The following is a 24,340-nucleotide window of genomic DNA, read 5'->3' as shown; positions in this document are numbered from 1 at the left end:
ATGAAACATTATAATCTGCGTATGAAATTCCTGTGAGCCTGTGCCCTCATCTGTTAAAAACATAACTTCACTGTTTTAATTTAAAGAACTTTGTAAAATGAAAGCGCTTAGAGCTGACACTATAGTAAATGATCATAAATGGTAACTCCAATAGTATAGTGGTTATTGTCATTACTGCTGTTACACAATTAGAACTTCTTTTTAATGTCTATTCCTTGAATACACAGCTCAGTCTGTTAATATGGTTACCTATAAAATAGCATATCTATTTCTTAAGTTATTAACTTCATTCCACCTCAGCAAATTGAAATACTGGCTATCTTCTAATTTTTTAAAATTGTTTGCAATAATTTGTCCAGCCCATATGTTGAAATTTCCTTTTGAGCCTATAAAATTAATGACTTCTTTAATAACTTGACATCATAATTTTTACTTGACAGTCGAAATATGAAATTTGTTCTAAAACCCCTCTTTCAGCAAATAGATGTTACTTCTGCCATATAACTGATAAATAAAATACAGTTGGACAAAGTTTATACATAAACATCAGTAGCTTTTTAACTTTAGCCTTTGAGTAAACTCCAAGTAATAAAGGCCTTTCAAATATTACTGTAGGAGAGTCATTGTCCTGTTAACTTATCAACAGTGTGTATGTATGTCTGTATATTCATATGTTTGTTTAGCTCAGCTCTCTTTATATAGTCTGCATTTAATTTTAAAATAGTTAAAATGATCATCAAAATCAGCAGTGTTTTCTGCAGTGAGTTCTACTGAATAAATTGCTGCTGCTAGTCATAAAATCACCATTTTGAAATCAAGTTTTGAAAATGTTTTACATGTTAAATAATTTATAGAGTCTGAAATTATCTGTTGTGATCTTAGATAAAATTTTCTAGGGAACTTATTAAGTACTATCAACTGAACCTCTCCTTTTTACACGACTTTTCATAATTAAGTAATTATATATGTAAAATAAAGTGGAAATAAAGGAGTGAAAGTATGTGGGATTAATTAGAAAGTCAGTGTAAGAACTGAAAGAAGTATGCAAGAAATAGACTGATGCATAATTCAAACTCATTTGTTGTCATGGATTTTATGTTAATACTTAACATTTAGTATGCATAGCTTATGGGACTAGCTGTTTATAACAGCATTACCTTGGATATTCGTTTCCCTCCCTGCTGTTACAAGAAATTATTGAGCCCTCCCATCGTTCCTACTGATCAGAATACACCAGTAGGTGTCTGCAGTGTTACTACTGATGACTTATGTCAAATTATGCCTGTAAGTATAAAGTTACTAGCATCTTATTCCTTAATGCTAATATGTTCTACCTGCATAGTCTTTCTCCTCCTAGTGCTATCTGGTTTTTAAATATGGTTTCTCTCTACTTTTGTAACCCAAGTAGCTTTCTTCTTCCTTAGGAAGACACATCTTCCACTTTACTGCACTCCTTAGCTCTTCTATTAGAACAAGCTATGAAGTCAGAAAGAGATTTGAACTGTCGCCCTGCCATTTATTAGCTCTGTGTACTTGGCTAAGTTGTTTAAAATTTCTGAGTTCTACTTTTCTTATGTGAACAATGAGTGGTAAAACTCATGTATTCAGGAGATTACATGGGATAAGAAAGCACTTAGTAATTGGTTAGTTCTGTGGATCCTTATTAAGATGATATTGTGCAATGTCGTTAACAGCGTATATAATATCTAAATCAATACAGCATGAATTTCATGAGATTGTCTCATAACAGATCCCAGTTCAAAATCTAATTTCTGTTCAAATTTAATACAGAGTTAAAATTTAGTAGGGAAATGGATAGTATACATATCTTCCTGAAAATTCCTTATAATAATAGTATTTTTTACTCTTTGCAAAGTAGAGCAGGCTCTGTTTAAGAATATGAAAGATCTGCTTTCTGTAGTCTTGTATCTGCAATATGGTTAGCTATGACCCTGGATGATTCACTTAATTTCCTTATCTATAGAACAATCGGACTACACTAATCTCTGAGTTACCTTTTCTTTTTAGCTTTTTTTGTGATTTATTTTGGTCACGTTTATTTAGTTTTTGCCAAATTTCTTATTAATAAATGTCATAATTTTATTATTGTTTTTGTTGATAAATTGCCTCATTTTATGATTAAAGTTATTTGAATTTGGCTCATTTAGATCCAGTTGATTTTATGAATGATTGTGCCAATATGCTTTTTTATATTATGAAGATGAAGATATCACTGAGTTAATATTTCTTTATTAGCTCTTTTTTTTAAAGTTATTTATTTATTTTTAGAGAGAGGATATGGGAGGGAGAAAGAGAGGGAGAGAAACATTGATGTGAGAGGGAAACATCAATTGGTTGCCTCTCGTGTGTAACCTGGCTAGGACTGAACCCATGACTAAGGCATGTGCCCTGACTGGGAATTGAACTGGTGACCTTTTGCTTTGCAGGACAGTGCCCAACCAATTGAGCCATACCAGTCAGGGCTTATTAGCTCTTTCATAATAAATCTAGATTGTGCATATATTATAAGATCAACTATTGAAAAAACTATGTTTCTGTGTACATGCATCTATAAAAATTGAAAGGAAGAAAAACTGCTTGGAATGTGGTTAACTTTTAAAAACATTTTGTAGATGGATTATTTATTTATTAATAGCATCTGTTGAAAATTGGCACCTAATTCCCATTTCATATACGGTAAAAACATATCCTAAAAAATTTTAACTGCTTTTTTATTCAATTCTTTACCATATATATTTGTATACTGTATTTTCACAACAAGTGAACAGGAAAGTGAAGAGAAACATATAGTAGATATGTTTCTCAAAGATAACATCTATGAATATAAGACAAAAGGTACAGAAAGTAATCAAAATATTCCCCAATGGAGCCTTCAGTATGGTGTTAATAAATGCAATAGTTTTCCATGACCACGTTAATGAATACTCCACTTCTTCTCTGAGAGGCGGTCCATGACTCAAAGCATCAGAATTATCCCATAACAACAGTAAGAAAACTTCCTGATAGTCTTGTGAAAATTACACTTGAGAGTTTTTTGTTGAAAATAGAGAGGCAAGTATAACCTAGAATCAGTAACTACTATCTCTTTTTGTCCTGCTTAAGCCATTCTCAAATATGTTCTATTAAATACGACCACGGTATTTCGTCCTCGGCGGCGGCGGCAGCCGTCCGTCTCGAGAGACGATGGCGTAGCTTCTTGAGAGTCTATCTGCACCGCCGAGAATGGCTGTGCAGTCCGATTCGGGAGTGACAATCCCTGCCGCACTTGGTACAGGTGAAGGCAGATGGCCGTTGTTGCTGCTGTTGACGCTGCTTCCGCCTCGATCTTTTCTGGACCGCCTCCTCGTTGCGCGCAGCCTCTGCGCGTGACGTACCTTGTCTGACCGCGAGCCTCCAGGCTAGGCGGTCGTCTGCTTGAACTTCCCATGTGTTGAGATTGATGGAGCATTGTGTCATGTCCTTTTTGCAGATGTCTTTGAACCGCAGTTTTGGGCGCCCTGTCATCCTCTGGCCTTCTGCTAGCTCGCCGTAGAGGAGGTCTTTGGGGATACGGCCTGCATCCATTCTTTTGACATGGCCGAGCCACCTGAGGCGTCTCTCGCTAAGAACTGCATGCAAACTGCTCATATTGGCTCGCTTCAGCACCTCGGTGTTGGGGACCTTATCCTGCCAGGCGACATGCAGGACGCGTCGCAGGCACCTCATGTGGAAGCTGTTGAGTTTCCTTTCGTGCCTTGCGTAGGTGGTCCACGTCTCGCTGCCATAGAGGAGAGTGCTGAGTACGCAGGCTTGGTAGATGCGCAGTCTGGTTTTCTCAGTGAGGCTGGAATTGTTCCACGCTCGCCGGTTCAGTCTGGCCATAACTGTGGCTGCCCTGGCGATTCTCCGGTTGACCTCCAAGTCGACTGACAGAGAGCTCGAGATGGTGGACCCGAGGTAAGTGAAGTCGTTGACAACCTCCAGGGTGTATCCGTCGATGGTGATGCATGGGGGAGTCCCCATGCCTTGAGCCATAACATTCGTCTTCGTCAGGCTGATGGCTAGTCCGAACTCCTTGCATGCGTGGGAAAGGCAAGTGACTAACTGCTGGAGTCCCTCTTCGAAGTGTGATGTCAAGGCTGCGTCGTCGGCAAAGAGCATCTCACGGATGAGCACCTCTTTGACTTTGGTCTTGGCTCGTAGACGGGCCAGGTTGTAGAGCTTGCCATCGGATCTGGTGTGAATGAAGACACCCTCGCTGCAGTCCTTAAAGGCGTATTGGAGGAGCATGGAGAAGAAGATTCCGAACAGCGTAGGCGCGAGGACGCAGCCCTGCTTTACTCCGCTGCTGACTGGGAAGGCCTCAGAGGTTGCGCCGTTGTAGGACACCGTGCTGTGCATGTTGTCGTGAAAGGACATGACCACAGCAAGCAGATGTGGTGGACAGCCAATCTTCCATAGCAAGCTGAAGAGTCCGCTTCGACTGACCAGATCAAACGCCTTCGTGAGGTCAATAAAGGCGAGGTAGAGTGGTTTATGCTGCTCGTGACACTTCTCCTGCAGCTGGCGTAGGGAGAAGATCATGTCCACTGTTGATCGGCCAGCTCTGAAGCCACACTGGGACTCTGGGTAGACGCGGGAAGCAAGGGTCTGCAGGCGGGCAAGAGCGACCCGGGCGAATACTTTGCCGACGACGCTGAGGAGAGAGATGCCCCGGTAGTTGTTGCAGTCGCTGCGGTCTCCTTTGTTCTTGTACATGGTGATAATGTTGGCGTCTCTCATATCCTGGGGGATGTAACCCTCCTTCCAGCAGAGACAGAGTAGATGGTGGAGCGGCTGTAGCAGGACTGGTTTCCCGCTCTTTAGGATTTCTGGAGGGATTCCGTCGCTTCCTGGTGCTTTCCCGCAAGCAAGGCGGTCAATGGCTTTGCCGAGCTCTGCCGCAGTAGGTGGGGTGTCTAGCTCCTCCATGACTGGTAGGTCTGGGATGGCTTTAAGAGCAGTGTCTGTTACGGTGTTCTTCGTTGCGTACAGCTCGAGGTAGTGCTCGGTCCACCGCCGCATTTGCTGTTCCTGGTCAGTGATGACCTCACCTGTCTTGGACTTAAGGGGGGCGATCTTGGAGGGGATTGGGCCTGTTGCCTTCTTGATACCCTCATACATTCCTCGTGCGTTGCCTATATCGGCGGCTTCCTGAATGCTTCTGCACAGGTTTAGCCAATAGGTGTTGGCACAGTGGCGGGCGGTCTTCTGGACTTTGTTCCTGGCAGCCCGTAGAGCTTGAAGTGTACTGGGAGTGGGCGTGACCTTGTAAGCCAGTAGGGCCTTCCTCTTAGCCTCGATCACGGGTTCCATTTCTTCCCAGTGAGCCTCGTACCAGTCAGCGTTCTTCCGCTCTTTCTTCCCATAAGCAATAATGGCGGAGTTGTATATGGCGTCGCGGAGACGTGGCCAATTGGATTCGATAATGTCATCTGCCGCCACTCCCTCGCCGAGTGCATCTTCCATCTTGTTGATGAATTGCTGGGTCTTAACTGGGTTGCTGGCACAACTGGTGTTGATGCGTGGGCGACCCTTCATCTTGGAGTGGTGCAACCTCTTCGGCATTATGCGCACCTTGCTTACCACGAGGGCATGGTCCGTGTCGCAGTCTGCACTGTGGTAGCTGCGGGTGAGGAGGGTGCTGCCAATATCCGTTCTTCTGGTGATGACGAGGTCAAGCTGGTGCCAATGGCGGGAGCGGGGATGCCTCCATGACACCTGGTGGATCTCTTTGCACTTGAAGAATGTGTTTGTCACGCACAGGCCGTGGTGACACGAAAGCTCAAGCAGTCGCTGACCATTCTCATTGATCTTTCCTCTCCCAAAGTTTCCAAGGCAGGTGGGCCAGGCCATGTGGTCGGCTCCTACTCTTGCGTTGAAGTCTCCAAGGAGATAGAGAGCGTTACTTCTGGGGATCTTGGATAACGCTTCATCCAGTGCATGGTAGAACTGTTCTTTCTCTTCGGTGGTGGCGCAGAGGGTTGGGGCATACGCTCTAAGAATGCTGACTGGACCGAAAGTTGTTGACAATCGGAGGGTAAGTAATCTCTCTGTGCCTCCTGTGGGTGGCTCTATGGAGTTAACAAGCGTGTTCTTCACAGCGAACCCAACACCGTGCTGTCTTGGTTGGTCCGGAGACTTCCCTTGCCAGTAGAAGGTGTAGTTGGTTTCTCTGATAGTTCCGTTGTCGGCCAACCGGGTCTCCTGTAGAGCCGCAATGTCGATGTTTAGTCGTGCCAGTTCCCTATCGATGACAGCGGTTTTCCTGGCACCCTTGATCCACGGAAGGTCTGCAGTAAGTCCGGGGCACATGGTCCTGATGTTCCAGCTAGCGAGGCGAAGAGCCGGAGGCTTCTTTCTTGTTGTTTGCTTGGAATTAACTGGTGCGGGTGTTTTGTGGCCCACTTTTTGAGAGGCGCCTCTCTGATCCCCACGCACCCAGTGGGGCAGGCGAGCCATGGCGAGACGGTAGCTGTCCAGTGAGGTGCGATGACCTCTCCCACCGTCAGAGGAGACCCCTGGCGCTCGTTTCCTTCGCCAATCGGATGAGCTTATAACCGGTATTTGTCTCCTCCCGTGTTGAGTCGACATCTTGCGATGACGCTGGAGTGTCCTCTCAAGTGAAACTGAAGCTACAGAGCCTGGGCAGGGTGATATGGAGGGTCTGCTGTTGCCCATGCAGCAGACCCCCCCTCTCTTCGCAGCTGAAGGGTCCAAGGGAAAGACAAAGTCAATACAGCTTGGCTTCAGGTGCGCCGCAGGAGTTGCCGGTGTTGACTACAACGTCAAACCGCCTTAGGGACTCCGGCTCCGGATTTTCTGTCGGGGTTTACTCCCTTAGCCTTTCCCCTGAAGAGGTATGCCGCAAGGCAGCGGAGGTTTTTTGGAGTCAGAGTTTTCCTTCTCTGATTTTAGAGATGTCCTTCCTCTTTCCTCCTTTACAGTCTTGAGGGCAGCATTTACAGGCTAAAATAGAAAACTGGCAGTGTAACCTTCTAAGCAGATACTACCAATACCCTGCTTGGGTATACTCACCCAACAATAAACATCTCTTCAATGTCCTCCAAGTGCCATGCCTCAAATTAGTAAATGGCAGTGCAATGGCAGCCAAACATTTGGATCAGTTTCACTAAGTAAACCACCAACACAAGTAGGTTTTTTAAAACAATAGAATAGTGTCTCATTTTATTAAAAATAATAACTATTTTTAAGCAACTTACCAGCAACACTGAATAAAAACCTGGCTGTGTTCCCCACTGTTTCAACTGCTCCTCAGCTGGCTTTAACACAGCAGTATCCTGACTGGTGGCCTGAGTTAAGACTTGAAGAACGACAGTGCTGGCACTATTGAGATCCATGGAAACCAATTGGCTCAGTCCGAATAGCCCGGCTCTCCAGCTTCCACTGTCCAACACGAAGCGGCGTCGGTTGGTCCCGCGCCCCACGCTTGCAAGTCCACGCGCCGCCGCCCACTGATGCCGAAAGCGGCTTCTAGGAACGCGCCATGTTCTGAGTCGCAGCTCTAAACGATGCGGACGCTAGAATATCGCGTCACAGACATCCACAGCAATAAAAAAGATCAAAATACTGATACACAAAACAACACAAATGAATCTCAAAAAGCATTACGCTAAGTGAAAGAAGCAAAGCATAAAAGTCTACATGAAGTTCTAGACCACGGTATTTAAACTGTGCAAAAACACTATTGTGCATCTTCACACACTCCTTATTTAATTATAGTTTTACAGAATCACTTAAAAAATTGAACTGTATGGGTAATAGATAATATTTTAGAGAGAGTATCTTACAGTGAAGAGTCTAAGATTGACAGTGTCAATAAAGACAATTCTCAACAAAAGCTGGGATTTGAAAATAGAAAGGCTGGGATGAAAGGTCTACAGTCTTGAATAAAGCAGGTCTGAGTATATAACTTCATGACCTATTGTCATTGTATTTTGTCATTGAAAATTTAATCTTTGAAAGGAGATGGTAAGTCCTTTACCTTGAACTCATTTCCTTGGAGTTCTTAATAAAAATCACTAATCTCCCAATTACAGTTTTCAGCATCCATAATTTTTATGAACTGCAAATCTATACCCATAAAAATCTGTATAAAAATTTCTGTTTTTAGCCCTGGCTGCTGTAGTTCAGTGGATTGAGTGCTGGCCTGCAAACCAAAAAGTCACCAGTTCGATTCCCACTCAGGGCACATGCTTGGGTTGCAGGCCAGGTCCCCGGTTAGGAGCATGTAAGAAGCAACCAGTTGATGTTTCTCTCCCCCTCTTTCCCCCTCCCTTTTCCTCTCTCTAAAAATAAATAAATAAAATCTTTAAAAAAATTTTTTTCTGTTTTTAATAGAATAGAAAATTTATTATGTATGTAATTATGTAAGATCATTCTAACCATGCTGTTCTTTATCTTTTAATAATTTAAAATAAATTAAAACTTTTTGTAAACCTGAAAAAAAATTAAATTTTTGGTTCATTGTTCTGTTTGTGAATCTTTGCTCCTTGATAACATGAGTTGTAGGCTAAATCAGGAGAGTGTTTTTTCCAGTGTCCTCAACTTCCTGGGAAAGAAGGGTGCTGTGACTGAAATATATAACCCATTTACATGCAGGAACTCTGTTTTACATTTAAAGATGTATCCTAAAACATTAGCGTGTTTTTCAGACTATAAATTGAAAATGAGACATATTACAAATATATCAATAGTAATGTTGCAGATAGCAGTGAATTATGATAGGAACTATGCTCTTAGCTTGCTGCCTAAGAATAATTTGAACTGGATATTTTCCTCTCAGATGAATGTAAAGGTAGATAGTAGAAACTATGAACAAGCATTTTGTGCTCTGGAAAATACATCTCAAATACCATCTTTATTTCAAAACCTGAAACTTTATCTGCTCTATCTCACATGTAAGTGAGCTATAGTAGAGCTGCTTAATTATTTCAGTTAATACTATTTGGATTTTAAAAAAACATAGATAACATTTCTTTTATAGGAGCTGGCCCATGGATTAAGTGAACTCCTGTCATATGAGGGCAATGTTGAAGAAGATTTCTATTCAACATTCCAGGTACTGTTGAGGGCAAATAGCTTTCTGTTAACCATGTATTTTATATATGAAAATTGCTATTTGTTATGAAACACTCATTAGAAAAGATGAACAGGATTAACACATACTGTCCCCTTTCTTAAAGGATCTTAACCTGATAAAGTAGACAATGAAGGAGACACATGTAAATGAGCAATCAGTGGAAGTCCTTAAAGAAATTCACCAACGCTTAGGGTACTGCTCTGCTAGGCAAGTGGCAGAGCTTTTCAGCTTCTAAAAATCAGTCTCTTCTGGAGCTTCAATACAAGAAGTTAGGAGCAGAAACTAATGGGTCAGGCCAAAACTCTCCTTTCCACTCCTGTAACACTAATTGGGAGATGGAAATAATAGTAACCCACATAACTCCAAAAGATATTACCTAAATGGCCACGTAAGTTTTGTGAACATTGGTCAAGTATTTAACTGTATTCAACAAAGAAGGTTAGGTTAGAGACCTGCTATTGTACCTCACAGTCATTTCATGACACCTTGTTCTTAAGTCAAATATCAGAAGTGCTTAGCATTTCTGTAATTTGTGTACTTAGATGGGGAAAAACTGCTTTTTACATTTTACGAATCTGTTCACTGAAGCCTGTTATATCAACCGTACCAATAAATATCTTGTGTTGGAATCTCCCATCAGGTTTTTCAAGAAGAATTTGGAATAATTAAATCCTATAATTTAAAGCCTGGTGGTGATAAAATTCCAGTTACCAATCAAAATAGGAAAGGTAACTTAGATACCATTTCTTAATTAAAATGCATTAGTGTTTACCATTCACTTTTACTATGTAACAGATGGAAAATTGCTTTTCAGAATATGTACAGCTTTATATTGACTTTCTTCTCAACAAATCCATCTATAAGCAGTTCGCTGCATTTTATTATGGATTTCATAGTGTGTGTGCTTCAAATGCCCTTATGGTGAGTTTAAATCTTTAAATTATGCTTTCAGTTAGGTTTTGTGATATAATAACTGACAAGTAATTCCTTAAATATTTTAGCAGATAAGCTTTTAAAATAGAAAATATTTTCTACTTTTTAAAGGTAGAGCTAGAAATAAAAATAGTTCTATTTCGGCCTTAACTCTCCAAAGGGAAAAAAGACCAGTCAACTCCATTTTTCTCCCCTTGTACTATGTCTTATACTATGTCTTTCAGGGCTTTAAAATTTTTCCCCAAACATAGTGAATGAAGAAATCCTGTAGGCTCAAGGTCTTAGTACTGAGGGACAGAGCACAGAAAACTGTTCACACATAAGCTCCAGAGCAAAAGCCACCTCTTATTGACCAATGAAAATGTTTATGACTGCTGCTTCAAGGGTCCCTCCGCAATTCTGAGTTGCCCTTTACCCATTGGAAGTAGTTTGTCTCCAGAGTCACAAAGGACTCTGATGGGTTTGGGTTATCTGAGCCATGTGACTACGGGTCAGCTGCTATCTAGACACCTTGTTGAAATAAGATAAAAACATAGTTTCCTAAAGAACTGGTGCTCTTCACCCCAGCTATCCAGGGCACACTGTCACGCCACTTTTATTTCCCCTCAGTTTTATTATGAGGGTTTGGAGTAAGGTCTTTCATCTGCATTTGTTTTTCATAGGACAGCCTGTTTCAGAGTAACCTTCGTCACATGTCTCTTGTTAATAGTACCTTTGAAAAAGGAGCACTTCGTTGAACTCTGAGTTTTGTCTGTGACACACTGGTTGTTTGTGGGGGTAGGGGGAGGGGAAATGAGAATTAAAAGAGCATAGCTTGTTTTTTCTTTTTCAGTTTTAATGTCTTTAAGTGGAACACAACATATGTAGGTTAAAAAAAAAAAAGTACACCACCAGCAAACTGTAACCAAGTACCTAAACTCTGTAGGGCACACATGCTGTACATTATTGGAAGGGACACTGGGATACTGGAGGGAGGCTGGCAGATAAGTATAGATGCTGGGGTGGCTAAGGTAGGATCAGGCTGGGGTTTGAGGAAGAGTTGTAATTTGGATTCATGCTTAGTCATCTGCTTGTTTTTCTGGCAAGCTGCTAATTACCGTTTGCAAAAGGGAGCACGCTAGTAGTTTGACACGATTTATAAACCTTTAAAAGCAAAAATGCCTTACCTCCATCAGAAAAATGTAAATGGAGATTTTTCTTAAAAAATGGTTTGCTTAACACTAAGTCATGATTTTTGTAGTTTGATTCAGTTGAAACGGTTCCAGTGTAACTTGTTTTAATTATCATTTTTGATAAATACTTATTGGCAGCTGCTTCGTTCAGAAGAGGTGGAAATTCTGGTATGTGGAAGTCCTGAACTGGATATGCATGCGCTGCAGAGAAGTACTCAGTATGACGGCTATGCGAAAACTGACTTGACTATTAGGTGAGCACTTTTTACTTCCAATAGTGAGGTTGCGAAAGAGGAAATGAAACAGAACGCGGTTCCTTTATTTGTGTAACTTACAAGCTTGGAATCAAGTCAGCTGAAATATTATATAGTTCCACACTGCCATATTATATTTCTAAAAAGTAATGTGATAATATTAAATATGAAATAACTTAGCAATCCCCTTGGGAGAGAGTACTATAAATAAGTTTCCACAAAAGTATAGAGATTTTGCATTTTAAAAAATGACTTTGGTTCTAGGATTTCCGCCATTTTAATAGAACTATGCTGAAAAATAAGAAAACTGGCTGTTGTAGTACCCACTGTTGGGCTGATTTTATAATCTTATAAAAATGTATTTTTATAATAATGTTAGTCAAAAATCTAATTCATAAATAGAAGCTTAGCATTCCCTGATTTCACAGTAAGGGTACTGTGCATGTTTAGGGAAGTTTTTTTTTTTTCCTTTGAGCTTATGTTATATTACTTTATTCCAGGAGTTTCAACCTTTTTCAACTCACGGCACACACAAACTAATAATAAAATTCTGCAGCACACCAAAAAATATATTTTTTGCCAGCCCACCCCAAAAAGGGTATAATTTTGATTCATTCACACAGGACGGCCATTGTTGTGTTGGCAGTTGTCATTTTTTTTATTTGACAGTCTAAGGGAAAAGACGTCAGTGCCCCTGACTAAATAGTCAGGTATTGGCTATTTTTAAAAGTCTTGCAGCACACTGGGTGAAACTCACTGCTTTATTCTGATTTGCAGGATTTTTTCAGGACATTTTATGTAAATTTCCTTTGGTGTTCTCTAGATACTTTTGGGATGTTGTGCTTGGATTTCCTCTTGATCTTCAAAAGAAATTGCTACATTTTACTACAGGAAGTGACAGAGTCCCTGTAGGAGGAATGGCTGATCTGAACTTTAAAATCTCAAAGAATGAGACTTCTACTAATTGGTAAATTTTCAGATTATAATTTTATTTTTAATCTACAAGTTTTGCTAATAATAGTATGTTTATAATTAGAGGCTTCTTTCATTTTGAAGTCATCTTCATAGAAAAATCTTGGGAGTAAACATGGTCTTAAAATGAGAGACTGTTGCTTAAAGTTCTCTATTAATTTTTCAGACATACCAATACCAATTTATGATAATTCCTTTCCATTAACTTCTTGCTTTGCTAAGTTTATTGCTTTGTAATCTCTTTTAGAAGTAGCTTGCTTTTAGTAGTGTATTGTCTAGCCTTCATTTTTATTTAAAGGTATTTTTATTAAAAATACTAAGGTGGGGGTTTTGGCTATTATAATTACTAGTAGAAGTACCTCTTACTAATCTCTTTTTTATTTATTTAGTGCCCTTTGCATGTGAAAGTGATGATGATAATCATGGCTTTAAATTATTTCCTAATAATGTTGATGGATTAATACTAATCTACTTATTTCTTTTCCTAACCTTGTAATTTCTAAAGCTGACTTGAGTAGACACTACTTTGATTATAACCATTTTTTTTTCTGTTGCCCCATATATTTTCTGAGTTCTATCAGTTCTTTTCATTTTTGAACTGGAATTTTTCCTTTCCCACTGCTATCACTGACAGCTATTCTGATGGTGAGGAGTTCATAAAGACTGAAGGAAAGGGTCTAAGAAATCTGTAAAAATCTTGAAGAAAGATAACGATGTCACCAGGTAGAGGGTTAGGGTTGCTGATCAGAAGGACCCAGGGGATAATGTTGCACGTGCACTGAGGGCACCAATACTAAAAGTGTGGGTGTCAAGTGTCTCAGAAAGGTGGTTTTGTTTTTACAGTCAAGACTGAAATAATAGTAATAGTCATACTCTATACTATTCTGCTAGGTGTTCTATATAAATGGCTCTTTTAATCTTTTAAACAATACAACTCTAGTTTACCCTATCATGGTGACAAGGAAACAAATTTGGAGACATGAAGACACTTGAACCAAGGTCCCACAGCTAGTAAGTAGGAAAGACAGTATTCAAATTTAGATTTGTCTGAATCCAAAAATAAGTCTTCCAAATGAAAGTTTCAGGAGAGAAGAGACAATGACTGTCTTGTCTGTAAATCTAGCCTCATGTCTGGGAATGTGCCTGTTACATAGTAGGTACTTCGTAAGTATTTGTTCAATAAAGGAAAGAATGCGTCTTCTCTTGGGAAAGTAAGAGAGATTTGAATGTGTGTGTCCGGTTTTTTTGAAAGTCACTTATCGGTCATCCCCTGTCTGTTTTAATGCTTAGTATCTTAAAAAAAAAAACAATTCCCTAGGTTGCCCGTGGCTCACACCTGCTTCAATCAACTTTGCCTTCCCCCCTACAAGAGCAAAAAGGACCTGAAACAGAAATTAATCATTGGAATTTCAAATTCAGAAGGTTTTGGACTTGAGTAACCTAGAAGACTTGAAACATATTTTATATGTAGCATTCACTTCCCTCTTATTGTGCCTTTAACCTTTTCACGTTTTCGTCTCAAAACAACTTGACAAAGCTCACCAACTTTAAGATACTGATTTTTTTTAAAAATCAAATATGAAGTATGTTAGTGGAAGCATGATTTCCTAAAAACACAGGTATTGTTTGAGTGGGGAAAAGATCAGGTGGCAGAGACAGGTGTGGGTTCAGTCCTTCTTTTTTATAGCACTTTATCATTCTCCATAAGTAGTTTGTCACAGGTGTTCCTCTGGGGAAGCAGGGTGCAATAAAGCAGCACTGATATTATAGTGGAACCCAGTGGCAGATTGTGTGCTGCTAGGACACAGTAGCAACACAGATAGCTGCATTATCATTGATGTAAGGCATGTAGCCATATTTTCATATAGAGGTAAACAACAGTATAATTGCAAATTCAATTTACAGGGTTTTTTCATATACTGGTTTTGGTCCTATAGGGTTCTTTTCAACTGTTGCTGAAAAGCATGTAAATAACTACAGAGTAACCTGAGAATAATGGAATTTTGATAGTGCCATTTATTGCTAAAGATTTATTTTTACAAAGTAAATTCAGGGTTTTAGACGTGTATACAGCTTTTACAAATCACTAAAGATGACTGTACAAGAGTGTAACTATTTTCAGACTAATTGGATTCAGGTTATATTCTTTTTAGTATCCTTAGTCTGCATGCACATTGGCAGTAGTAACTTTGAGTAGTCTGTAGTATTTGTATAAAGATAATTTCTTCTTAAGGGTTGGGATATTAAAAAAGAAACCAGATAACTAATCATTGATAAATTAAGTCAATTACAAGCACAAAAGAAAATAACTGTTTTTATATATACTTTGATTGATGAACAAGGCTTATTTGTAATATTTTTTGATCACCAGTTGTACTGAAACACCAATTTTTGGAAAGGGTTAGGATATTTGACAAAAGTACATACAATAACATTTGTGTCAAAATGACGTACTTGGTGTAAATAAATCAAGTTCAACATTTCGATAAAAATGTTTGTTTTTCACTGGATTTTGAATATAGTAAATTCAAAAGTACCCTTTTTGGAGTTTCTAATAAAGTAGCATGTAAAAAGAAAATGTATTTTAAATCAGACAGTAAATGGTTTTCTTCTTAATTTATAGCAAACGAAGCAGTTTTATTAGCATGCTATAAATATTTCCTAATCAAGACTTCACTATGTTTCTTCAGAAAACTCTGAAGATATATTTGCAATAATAAGGAAGCCAGCATTTAGTACCAGCATATGGTTCACATGCAAATAATACTCTCCCACAAGTTTTTCTGAGTTATGTTACTTTCCTATTGCTATGCTTCCTGCACCCAACCAGCAGAATTCTTTTAGGGTGGAGGAACGGATCAGTTTGTTTTCCTCCAGTTCTGAAGCCAACCCACGGGTCTTGGTTTACTGTTCTCTTTGAAACAGAAGTGACTCTGCTTTCTCCTTTGAATATACAATTTAAAGGATTTTCTTTAAAATCTTGGAAAGCCTCAGAGAGTGAAAGCATGTTGGTTTCATTTTGTTTGCTCTGTTTTTAATCTATATGCAAATAAAACTGCTTCTCTCTTACACTGCTTAAACTAGAAAGTAAGGTGTTTAATGTAGGTTACTACTAACTAATAAGCACAAAAGAATCATGTATAAGAAACCAGATTTAAGTGTTTTAACTAAAATGAAAACAATGTTTATTTGGTAGAGATGGGAAATTGTATTGGCTTGGTCTGCATGTTTAATGATGTGCTTGTATAGCAATAGGTATGTCATTTTAAAATAAGAAATACACAAGCAAGCCAGATTTTTAAATGACAAAGTCCATAAATAACTGGAAAACTTTTGTTGTCTGTCGTTAAGTTGAAATTTATAACCATTTATCACTTAATTGCACATTGCCTTTATTTATTTATGCTGTTTTTAGTTTACAGTGTAATATACCTCATTAAAAAAAACTACTGTTATATTTCATTAAATTAAACAGCTAAAATTTCATGTAATTGCTTTTTTATATAATCTGTTAATAAATTCTTGGTTTTTGTATCTGCCACAGTAACTTAAATCATTGCAGAGTATTTATCATTATTTACAAAATGTCCTGTCCTTTTTTAATCTTTGCTTAGTCATATTTTTGTCTGTATGATAGGAGGTTTTTAACAGTACTTGTTTTTGTACAAATCTGTATTGTATTACGTTGTTAACTACTGGGTAAAATTTTTCAAATATTAAAGCTATACAATCAGTCAAATTTCAGTTTATTTTTTAAATATTAGGCAATTAATTAAAACCATGAGTTTGAAATGCTTTATAAATGCAAACTATTCTCTTCATTATACTGTCTCTTAAACTAGTGCTTTGAAAAATTGCCTATTCATATAGCTTCAGAAATGTGTGTTGTTATTGACACCAAATATAACCAACTTCTCCAACAGTATTTACATTCTGAAACAATGTACCTATAGTCTGTGTCTAGATGGTCACACACATATTCCACCAAATTAATGTTATGCCATGGAGACCACCCAGAAATGAACTGAGTATGACATTTCATTGGCTGTATGTAGATAGCTTCAGATCTTAAGTATTTCTCCCCAAAACTATTAGTGTGGCCTTTTTTTCTTTGCCCACATTGCCTATGCTTAAGAAAAAGAGAGGAGATTGTGAGAATGTAAAAGAAAATGTCATGTATGGAAGACAGGTAGCTGAACAGAAGGAAGACTAGGGTGGGTTTTCACAGGGGAGGGTACAAGATCAGTTCACCCAGATGGCCACACAGCCTTTAGTCCAGGGTAGTAGTAAGAATTGCACTTTGGCCCTGCCAAGGTAGCTCAGTTGGTTAGAGCATCGTCCTGATATGCCAAGGTTGTGGGTTCAATTCCCAATCAGGGCACATACAAGAATCGATCAATGAATGCATAAGTAAGTGGAACAACAAATCAATCTCTGTCTCTCTATCTCTCTGTCTGTCTCTCTGTCTCTCTGTCTCTCTCTCTCTCTCTCTCTCTCTCCCTCTCTCCTCTTTCTCTCTCTTCCCACTCCTCTCCCTTTACCTCTCTGCTGCTTCTTCCTCTCTCAAATCAATAAATTAAAAAAATATATAAACACTTCATAAAAATAAAGAATTGTGCCAGACTGCCTGGGTTTGGGTTTGCTGTTTCCTTAGGCAAGTTACCTGTGCCTCAATTATCAAATGAAAATAATTTATAAAATGGAAATAATAAGCCTACTTATTTCATATAGAGGGCTGTAGAGAGGATTAAATGAACATGTGAAAAGCACATGCTGCCTGGCATAGTTAGCAGTATAATGTGATGCCATCTTACAACCACTGCTTCTGAAGCCTTCTGGATGCAGCTACAGATAATAACACAAAGTGCTTCTGAGGCACTAAAATTGTGTGAAAATAATTGTTATTTGAAACAGTGCTTTAGAATTTATCCTTATAGACGTCTCTGTAGGCAAGGGTTTTTGGTACTATTTTACAGATGTGTAACAAGATAGAGTTTTAAAATTCAAAAATAAATGAGTTTATTTTTAATAAAACATTTAAAATGTAAATAAAATTTTCAGAGGGTAATATAAAACCATGTTCCTAATTTCAGACCTAACAAATGTTAACATTTTGCAGTAACTTTTAAAAATAAAATGTGACAGATGGAGTAGAAGCCCCTTTTCGAGCACTCTCCAATCCCAATATACTTTCTCTCTTTTCCCCTTTAAACTGCATTTGGTGTGAATCCTTCCCACAGTGTCTTACAATTGTGTTACAAATGTGTCCCTCTGTAAACACTATGCAGTATCATTATAGTTGCATATCTAATATCATATTCTATCTACCTTTATAAGCTTTCTACACTTACTATTGTCTTTTCTAGGTTTACCCCTGATGATACATTTAGACATAATGCACCTATTTTAATGGCAAAATAGAATCCTATGAAGTGAATATACCACAGTTTGTTGATGCATCCTCCCACAGACTACAGTTGAGATATTTTCTTCATTGTGAACCAGGCTATGATGAGTACCTAGTCCGTGGTGAGTGTGTACCCACCACTGCCCCTAGGTTATAGCCCAGATGTGGAATGGCTAAACCACGGGGTTCACATCTCTCCCTTTACCAGATACTATCCAATTGCTCTTTCTAGTGTGGTGGTTCCAGCATTAATTTCCACCACATTCTAAGAGTTGTCATTTCTCCACGTTCTCCTAACACTTGGCTTTAGCTGACCATTTTTTGTTAGTGGGACCAGTCTGTTTTAATTTACATTTCCATAATTGAGCATCTTTTAGTATGTTTACTGGCCATTCAGATTTCTTCTGTGAATGGTTAGTGCAATATTCTTTGCCCATCTTTTTTCTATTTTTTCTTTCCTCATTGGTTTGTAGAAGTTTTTTCTTTTTCTTTTTTTATTGAGCCTTTGTTAACAGTTAGGAGAAACATTGCTTCAGTATGAATTCAAGATCTGCCAATGGCTATGTGACTTTGGACAAATAACATCTCATTTCAGTTTACCCATCTGTAAAATAAAGTGATACATAACTCAGATGGAGGTCTGTCTGGAAAAAGTCCAGCCATTGTTAATATAACGAGAATGGTTTGTGTGACATCAGTGTAACCTGGCAGCCAAGGAGAGTGGACTGGAATGTGCATGTGCAAACAGTGACAACTTCACTGTACTAGTCAGTGGGGGTGGTAGACACCGTTGAGTTAGCATGTGTACTATGTGGCTGTCGCATTCAAAATGAGCAAGAGATCCAAGATGGTAGAAGAGTAAGTGGAAGCTACACTAACTTCCTCCAGGACCAATCTGGAATTACAACTAAATTATAGAGAAATCATCCTGAATAACTAATAGAACACTAGCTGGAGAGAAGTCTTAAAACCAAGGACAGACAGAAGAAACTACTTCACTACAATGAGACTGGTAGGGAGTGTGGAGGAGGCAAAGAGGGCTGGCTAGGCTATCATGAGTGGCAGTTGAAGTGCCAGAGGGATATTTGAGTGGCTGGGGGTTTCTTCCTGAGAAGTATGGGGTCTAAACCCCAAGTTGGGCTCCCTGCCTACAGCACTAGAGCCTGAAAGGAACCCAGATAACATCCAGCTGTGAAAAGCAGCAGAGTTTCTCTCTGCCAGGGAAAGATGGCTGGAGACACAGAAAGCCTCTTAAAGGGCCAGTGCAGAAAATTTCATTTGCAGCCAATTACCCTGGACTCCAGCAGAGGAAGGGCAGGGTAGACTAGAAACACTTGAGGAGAGTCTGGAGTTGGTGGCTCTGGAGAGAGAACTGAAGGAATGGCTTCCAGGATCCCTGGGCTGTGTCATTCCCCATACTGCAGAAGCCATCTTTCTCAGGCAGAGCACTCCTCTCCAAGTGCCATCAGCCTGAGGGGAAGCCCTAGCCCGACCTGCAGGAATTACTCTGCCCTACCCTGTGGAACTTAAGCCTGCCTGCTGATTACATCTTGATTAGTTTAAAAACTGAGGCTGAAAATACAAAGCAGCCAAAATTGGGAGACAGAGAAACAGACCCCAAATGAAGGAACAAAATAATTCTCCAGGAGAAGAACTAGGTGAAGTGGAGGCAAGCAATTTATCATATAGAGAGTTTAGAGTAATGATTATAAGGATACTCTACAGCATGAAAAAAGTTATAGAAACCATAAAAAAAGGACCAGTTAGAAATAAAGAATGCAATATTTAAAATAAATAATACTCTGGAAGGAATAAACAGTAGGTTAGATGAAGCAGAGGATTGAATCAGTGATTTGGAAGACAAGGCAGAGAAAAATACCCAGGCAGAGCAGCAAAAAGAAAAAAGAATTTTTTTACAAATGAGAGCTTAAGAAACATTTTGGTTAACATGAAGCATAACAACATCCTCATCATGGGAAAACCAGAAGAAGAGAGTGAGCAAGGGATCAAGGACCTATTTGAAGAAATAATGACTGAAAACTTCCCTAATCTGGTGAAGGAAAGAGACATACAAGTCCAGGAAGCTCAGAGAGTCCCAAACAAGTTGGACACAAAGAAGCCTACACTAAGATACATCATAATTAAAATGACAAGGCTTACAGACAAGGAGAGAATCCTAAAAGTCACAAGAGAAAAGCAAGTAATTACCTACAAGAAAGCACCAATTAGACTGCCATATGACTATTCAACAGAAACATTTCATGCCAGAAGGGAGTGTGTGAAATATTCAAGACGATGAAAAGCCACAACCTACAACTGAGGCTACTTTACCCAGCAAGGCTATCATTTAAAATCAAAGGAGAAATGTGGAGCTTCCCAGACAAGAAAAAGCTAAATGAGTTTGTTAACACAAAACCAGTATTGCAACAAATGTTAAAGGGGAGGAAGAAGAAGGAATAAGAAGGAGGAGGAGGAGGGACGAAGAAGAAGAAGAGAAAGAAAAAACAGGAAAATCATCAAAATAAAATGGCACTACATGTGTATCTATCAATAATCACCTTAAAATGTAAATGGCTTAAATGCTCCAAGCAAAAGACATAGGATAGCTGAATGGATAAGAAAACAAGACCCATATATATGCTGCCTCCAAAATACATATCTCAGATGGAAAAAGGTGTTTTGTGCAAATTGAAAATTTTAAAAGCTGGAGTAGCAGTACTTATATCCAACAAAATAGACTTTAAAACCAAGGCTATATTAAGAGACAAAAAAGGACACTATATAAATGATAAAAGGAACCCAATATAGGAGCACCTAAATATGTGAAGCAAATCTTGATGGACATAAAGGGAGAGATCAACAGACATGCAGTCATAGTCAGGATTTTAACACCCAATTGACTTTAATGGATAGCTCTTCCAGGCAGTAAATCAATAAGGAGACAATAGCCTTAAGCAATACACTAGATAAAATGGATTTAACTGATATCTTCAGAGCATTTCACCCAAAAGCAGCAGAATAGACATACTTTTCAAGCGCACATCGAACATTTTCTAGGATAGACCACAGGTTAGGACGCAAAACAAGTCTCAACAAATTTAAGAAGATGAAATCACATCAAGCATCTTGTCTGATGACAGTGCTATGAAACTAGAAACCAATCACAAGGAGAACACTGAAAAACACATAAAGACATGGAAGCTAAATAACATGTTATCAAACAATGAATGGGTGAACAACGAAATCAAGGAAGAAATCAAAAGATACCTTGAAACAAATAAAAATGAGAACACAACAATCCAAAATCTGTGGGATACTGGGAAAGCAATCCTAAGAGGGAAATTCATAGCATTACAGGCCTATAACAAAAAAACATACAAAAAATTAAAGCTGAAAAAATAAATCTAACTTTGAACTTAAAAGAACTTGAAAGAGAACAACAAACAAAGCCCAAAATGTGGAGAAGGAAGGAAATAATAAAGATGAGAACACAAATTAATAAAATAAAGTCTAAAAAGGTGACAGAAAAGATCAATGAATCCAAGAGCTGGTTCTTTGAAAAGATAAACAAGATTCACAAATTTTTAACCAGACTCATCAAGAAAAAGAGAGAAAGGACCCAAATAAAATCAGAAATGAAAGAGAAGAAAAAAACAACTGACACCGAAGAAATACAGAAGATTATAAGAAAATAATATGAACAACTATATGCCAACAAACTGCAATCTGGATGAAATGGACAAATTCCTAGAAACATACAATCTTCCAAAACTAAATCAGGGAGAATCAGAGAATCTAAATAGACAGGTTACTCCTAGTGAAATTGAAGCAGTAAACAAAAAACTCCCAACAAACAAAAGCCCTAGACCAGATAGCTCCAGAGGTGAATTTTACCAAACATTCTGAGGACTAACACCTCTCCTTTTCAACCAATTTCATAAAATGCAAGGGGAGGGAAGGCTCCCAAACTCATTTTACAAAGCCAGCATTATCCTAATTCCAGAACCAAATAAAGACACTACAAAGAAAGAAAATTATAGGCCAATATCCCTGATGAACATAGATACTAAAATCCTCAACAAAATATTAGTAAACCAAATACAGGAATGCATCAAAAAGATCATACACCATGATCAAGTGGGATTTATGCCCAGAATGCAAAGTTGGTACAACATTCGCAAATCAACAAAGGTGATTCACCACATAAACAAAATGAAGGATAAAAACCACATGATCATGTCAATAAATGCAGAAAAAGCATTTGATGAAATTCAGCACCCATTTATGATAAAAACTCTCAGCAAAGTGGGAATAGAGGAAACATACCTTAACATAATAAAGGCCATATATGACAAATCCACAGCCAGCATCATAATCAACAGGCAAAAACTGCAAGTGTTCCCCTTAAGATAAGGAACAAGACAGGGGTGTCCGATTCACCTCTCTTGTTCAACATAGTACTAGAAGTCCTAGCTGCAGCAATCAGAGAAGAAGAAGAAATAAAAGGCATCAAAATTAAAAAGAAAAAAATAAAACTTTTTATTTGCTGATGACATGATACTGTACATAGAGAACCCCAAAGATTCCACCAAGAAACTACTCAAACTGATACATGAATTCAACAAAGTAGCAGGATACAAAATTAATATCCAGAAATTGATTGCATTTTTATAATCAATAATTAACTAATAGAAAGGGAAATTAAGAAATCAATCCCATTCACAATTACTTCAAGAAGAATAAAACACCTAGGAATAAAATTATCCAAGGATGTAAAAAACCTATACATGGAAAATTATAAAACACTGAAGAAAGAAACTGAAGAAAATATAGATAAGTGTAAGCACATACTGTGTTCATGGATAGGAAGAATTAGCATCATTAAAATGTCCATACTACCCAAAACAATCTATAGATTCAGTGCAATTTCTATCAAGATTCCAATGACATATTTCACAAAGAAAAAACATTTCAAAAAATTTATATGGAACCACAAAAGGCCTTGCATAGCAACAAACAGCAATCCTGAGGGGAAAAAAACAAATTGGAGGTATCATGCTTTCTAATATCAAACTATACTTTATGGCCATACTAATCAAAACAGCATGGTTCTGGCATAAAAAGACACATATCAATGGAACAGAATAGAGAGCCCAGAAATAACCCCACATCTTTATAGTCAATTGTTATTTGACAGAGGAAGCAAGCACATACAATGTATTACAGATAGTTTATTCAATAAATGGTGTTGGGAAAATTGGACAGATACATGGAGAAAAATGAAACTAGACCACCTTCTTATACCACACACAAGAATAAATTCAAAATGAATCAAAGACTTAAATGTTAGACCTGAAAACCATGAAAATCCTAGAAGAAAACCTAGGCAGCAAAATCTCAGCCATTGCTCATAGCAATTTTTTATCAGCTCTTTCTCCCCAGATATAAACAAATGGGACTACATAAAACTAAAAAGATTTTGCACAACAAAAGAAATCACCAACAAAATAAAAAGACAAACCACATAATGGGAGAACATACTTGCCAATACATCTGATAAGGGGTTAATATCCAATATGTATCAAGTATTTACAAAACTCAACACCAAAAAAACAAACAGCCTAATTAAAAATGGGCAAAGGACCTGAATAGACACTTCTCCAAAGAGGACATACAGATGGCCAGTAGACATATGAAAAGATGCTCAACATCACTAATCATCAGAGAAATGCAAATTAAAAACACAATGAGATGTCTAACACCTATCAGAATGGCTATCATCAATAAATCAACAAACAAGTGCTGGCGAAGATGTGGAGAAAGGGCAACCCTTCTGCACTGTTGGTGGGAATGCAGACTGGTGCAGCCACTATGGAAAGTAGTATGGAGATACCTCAAAAAATTAAAAATCGATCTACCTTTTGACCCAGTGATCCCACTTCTGGGGATGTATCTGAAAGAACCCAAAACACTAATTCGAAAGAACATAAGAACCCCCATGTTCATTGCAGCGTTGTTTACAATCTCTAAGATATGGAAGCAGCCCAAGTGTCCATAAATGAATAAGTGGATAAAACAACTATAGGACATTTACACAATGGAATACTACTCGGCCATAAAAAAATAAAAAAATTTTACCCTTTGGGATGGTGTGGATGGACCTGGAAAACATTATACTAAGTGAAAGCCAATCGGAGAAAGACAAATACCATATGATTTCACTCATATGTGAAATCTAATGAACAAACTGAACCAATAAGGAATGGAAACAGACTCTTAGATGGAAAGCAGGATGACAGCTAGTTGGGGGAGAGGGATGGAGGGATTGAGCAAAAAGGAAAAATGTTTTCATGGACATGGACAACAGTGTGGTGATTGGTAGGGGGAGCGGGGTATTAAGGGGACTAAATGGTAATGGAAAAAATACAATAAAGATAAAAAGAAAAAATGACTGAGTGAG

At 38.3% G+C, this 24,340-nt stretch overlaps 1 protein-coding gene across 1 annotated transcript in view; it reads left to right on the top strand.

The window, feature by feature from the left end:
* Nucleotides 1-14,616, top strand: part of HECTD2 (HECT domain E3 ubiquitin protein ligase 2) — a 69,390-nt gene extending 54,774 nt beyond the window's left edge. The window contains exons 15-21 of the mRNA XM_090279250.1: nt 1,126-1,284; nt 9,047-9,121; nt 9,783-9,870; nt 9,957-10,063; nt 11,386-11,501; nt 12,325-12,468; nt 13,792-14,616. Coding sequence (XP_090135376.1) covers nt 1,126-1,284; nt 9,047-9,121; nt 9,783-9,870; nt 9,957-10,063; nt 11,386-11,501; nt 12,325-12,468; nt 13,792-13,912 — 810 coding nt within the window. The 3' untranslated portion in view covers nt 13,913-14,616. The remainder of the gene's footprint in view (nt 1-1,125; nt 1,285-9,046; nt 9,122-9,782; nt 9,871-9,956; nt 10,064-11,385; nt 11,502-12,324; nt 12,469-13,791) is intronic.
* The last annotated feature ends 9,724 nt before the right edge of the window (nt 14,617-24,340 follow it).

Source organism: Furipterus horrens, unplaced genomic scaffold (assembly GCF_987537825.1).
Source record: "Furipterus horrens unplaced genomic scaffold, mFurHor1.1.pri manual_scaffold_5, whole genome shotgun sequence".
Classification (NCBI taxonomy): Eukaryota; Metazoa; Chordata; class Mammalia; order Chiroptera; family Furipteridae; genus Furipterus; species Furipterus horrens.
The sequence above is the reverse complement of the archived record's forward strand: the minus strand, read 5'-3'. Positions and strand labels throughout refer to the sequence as shown.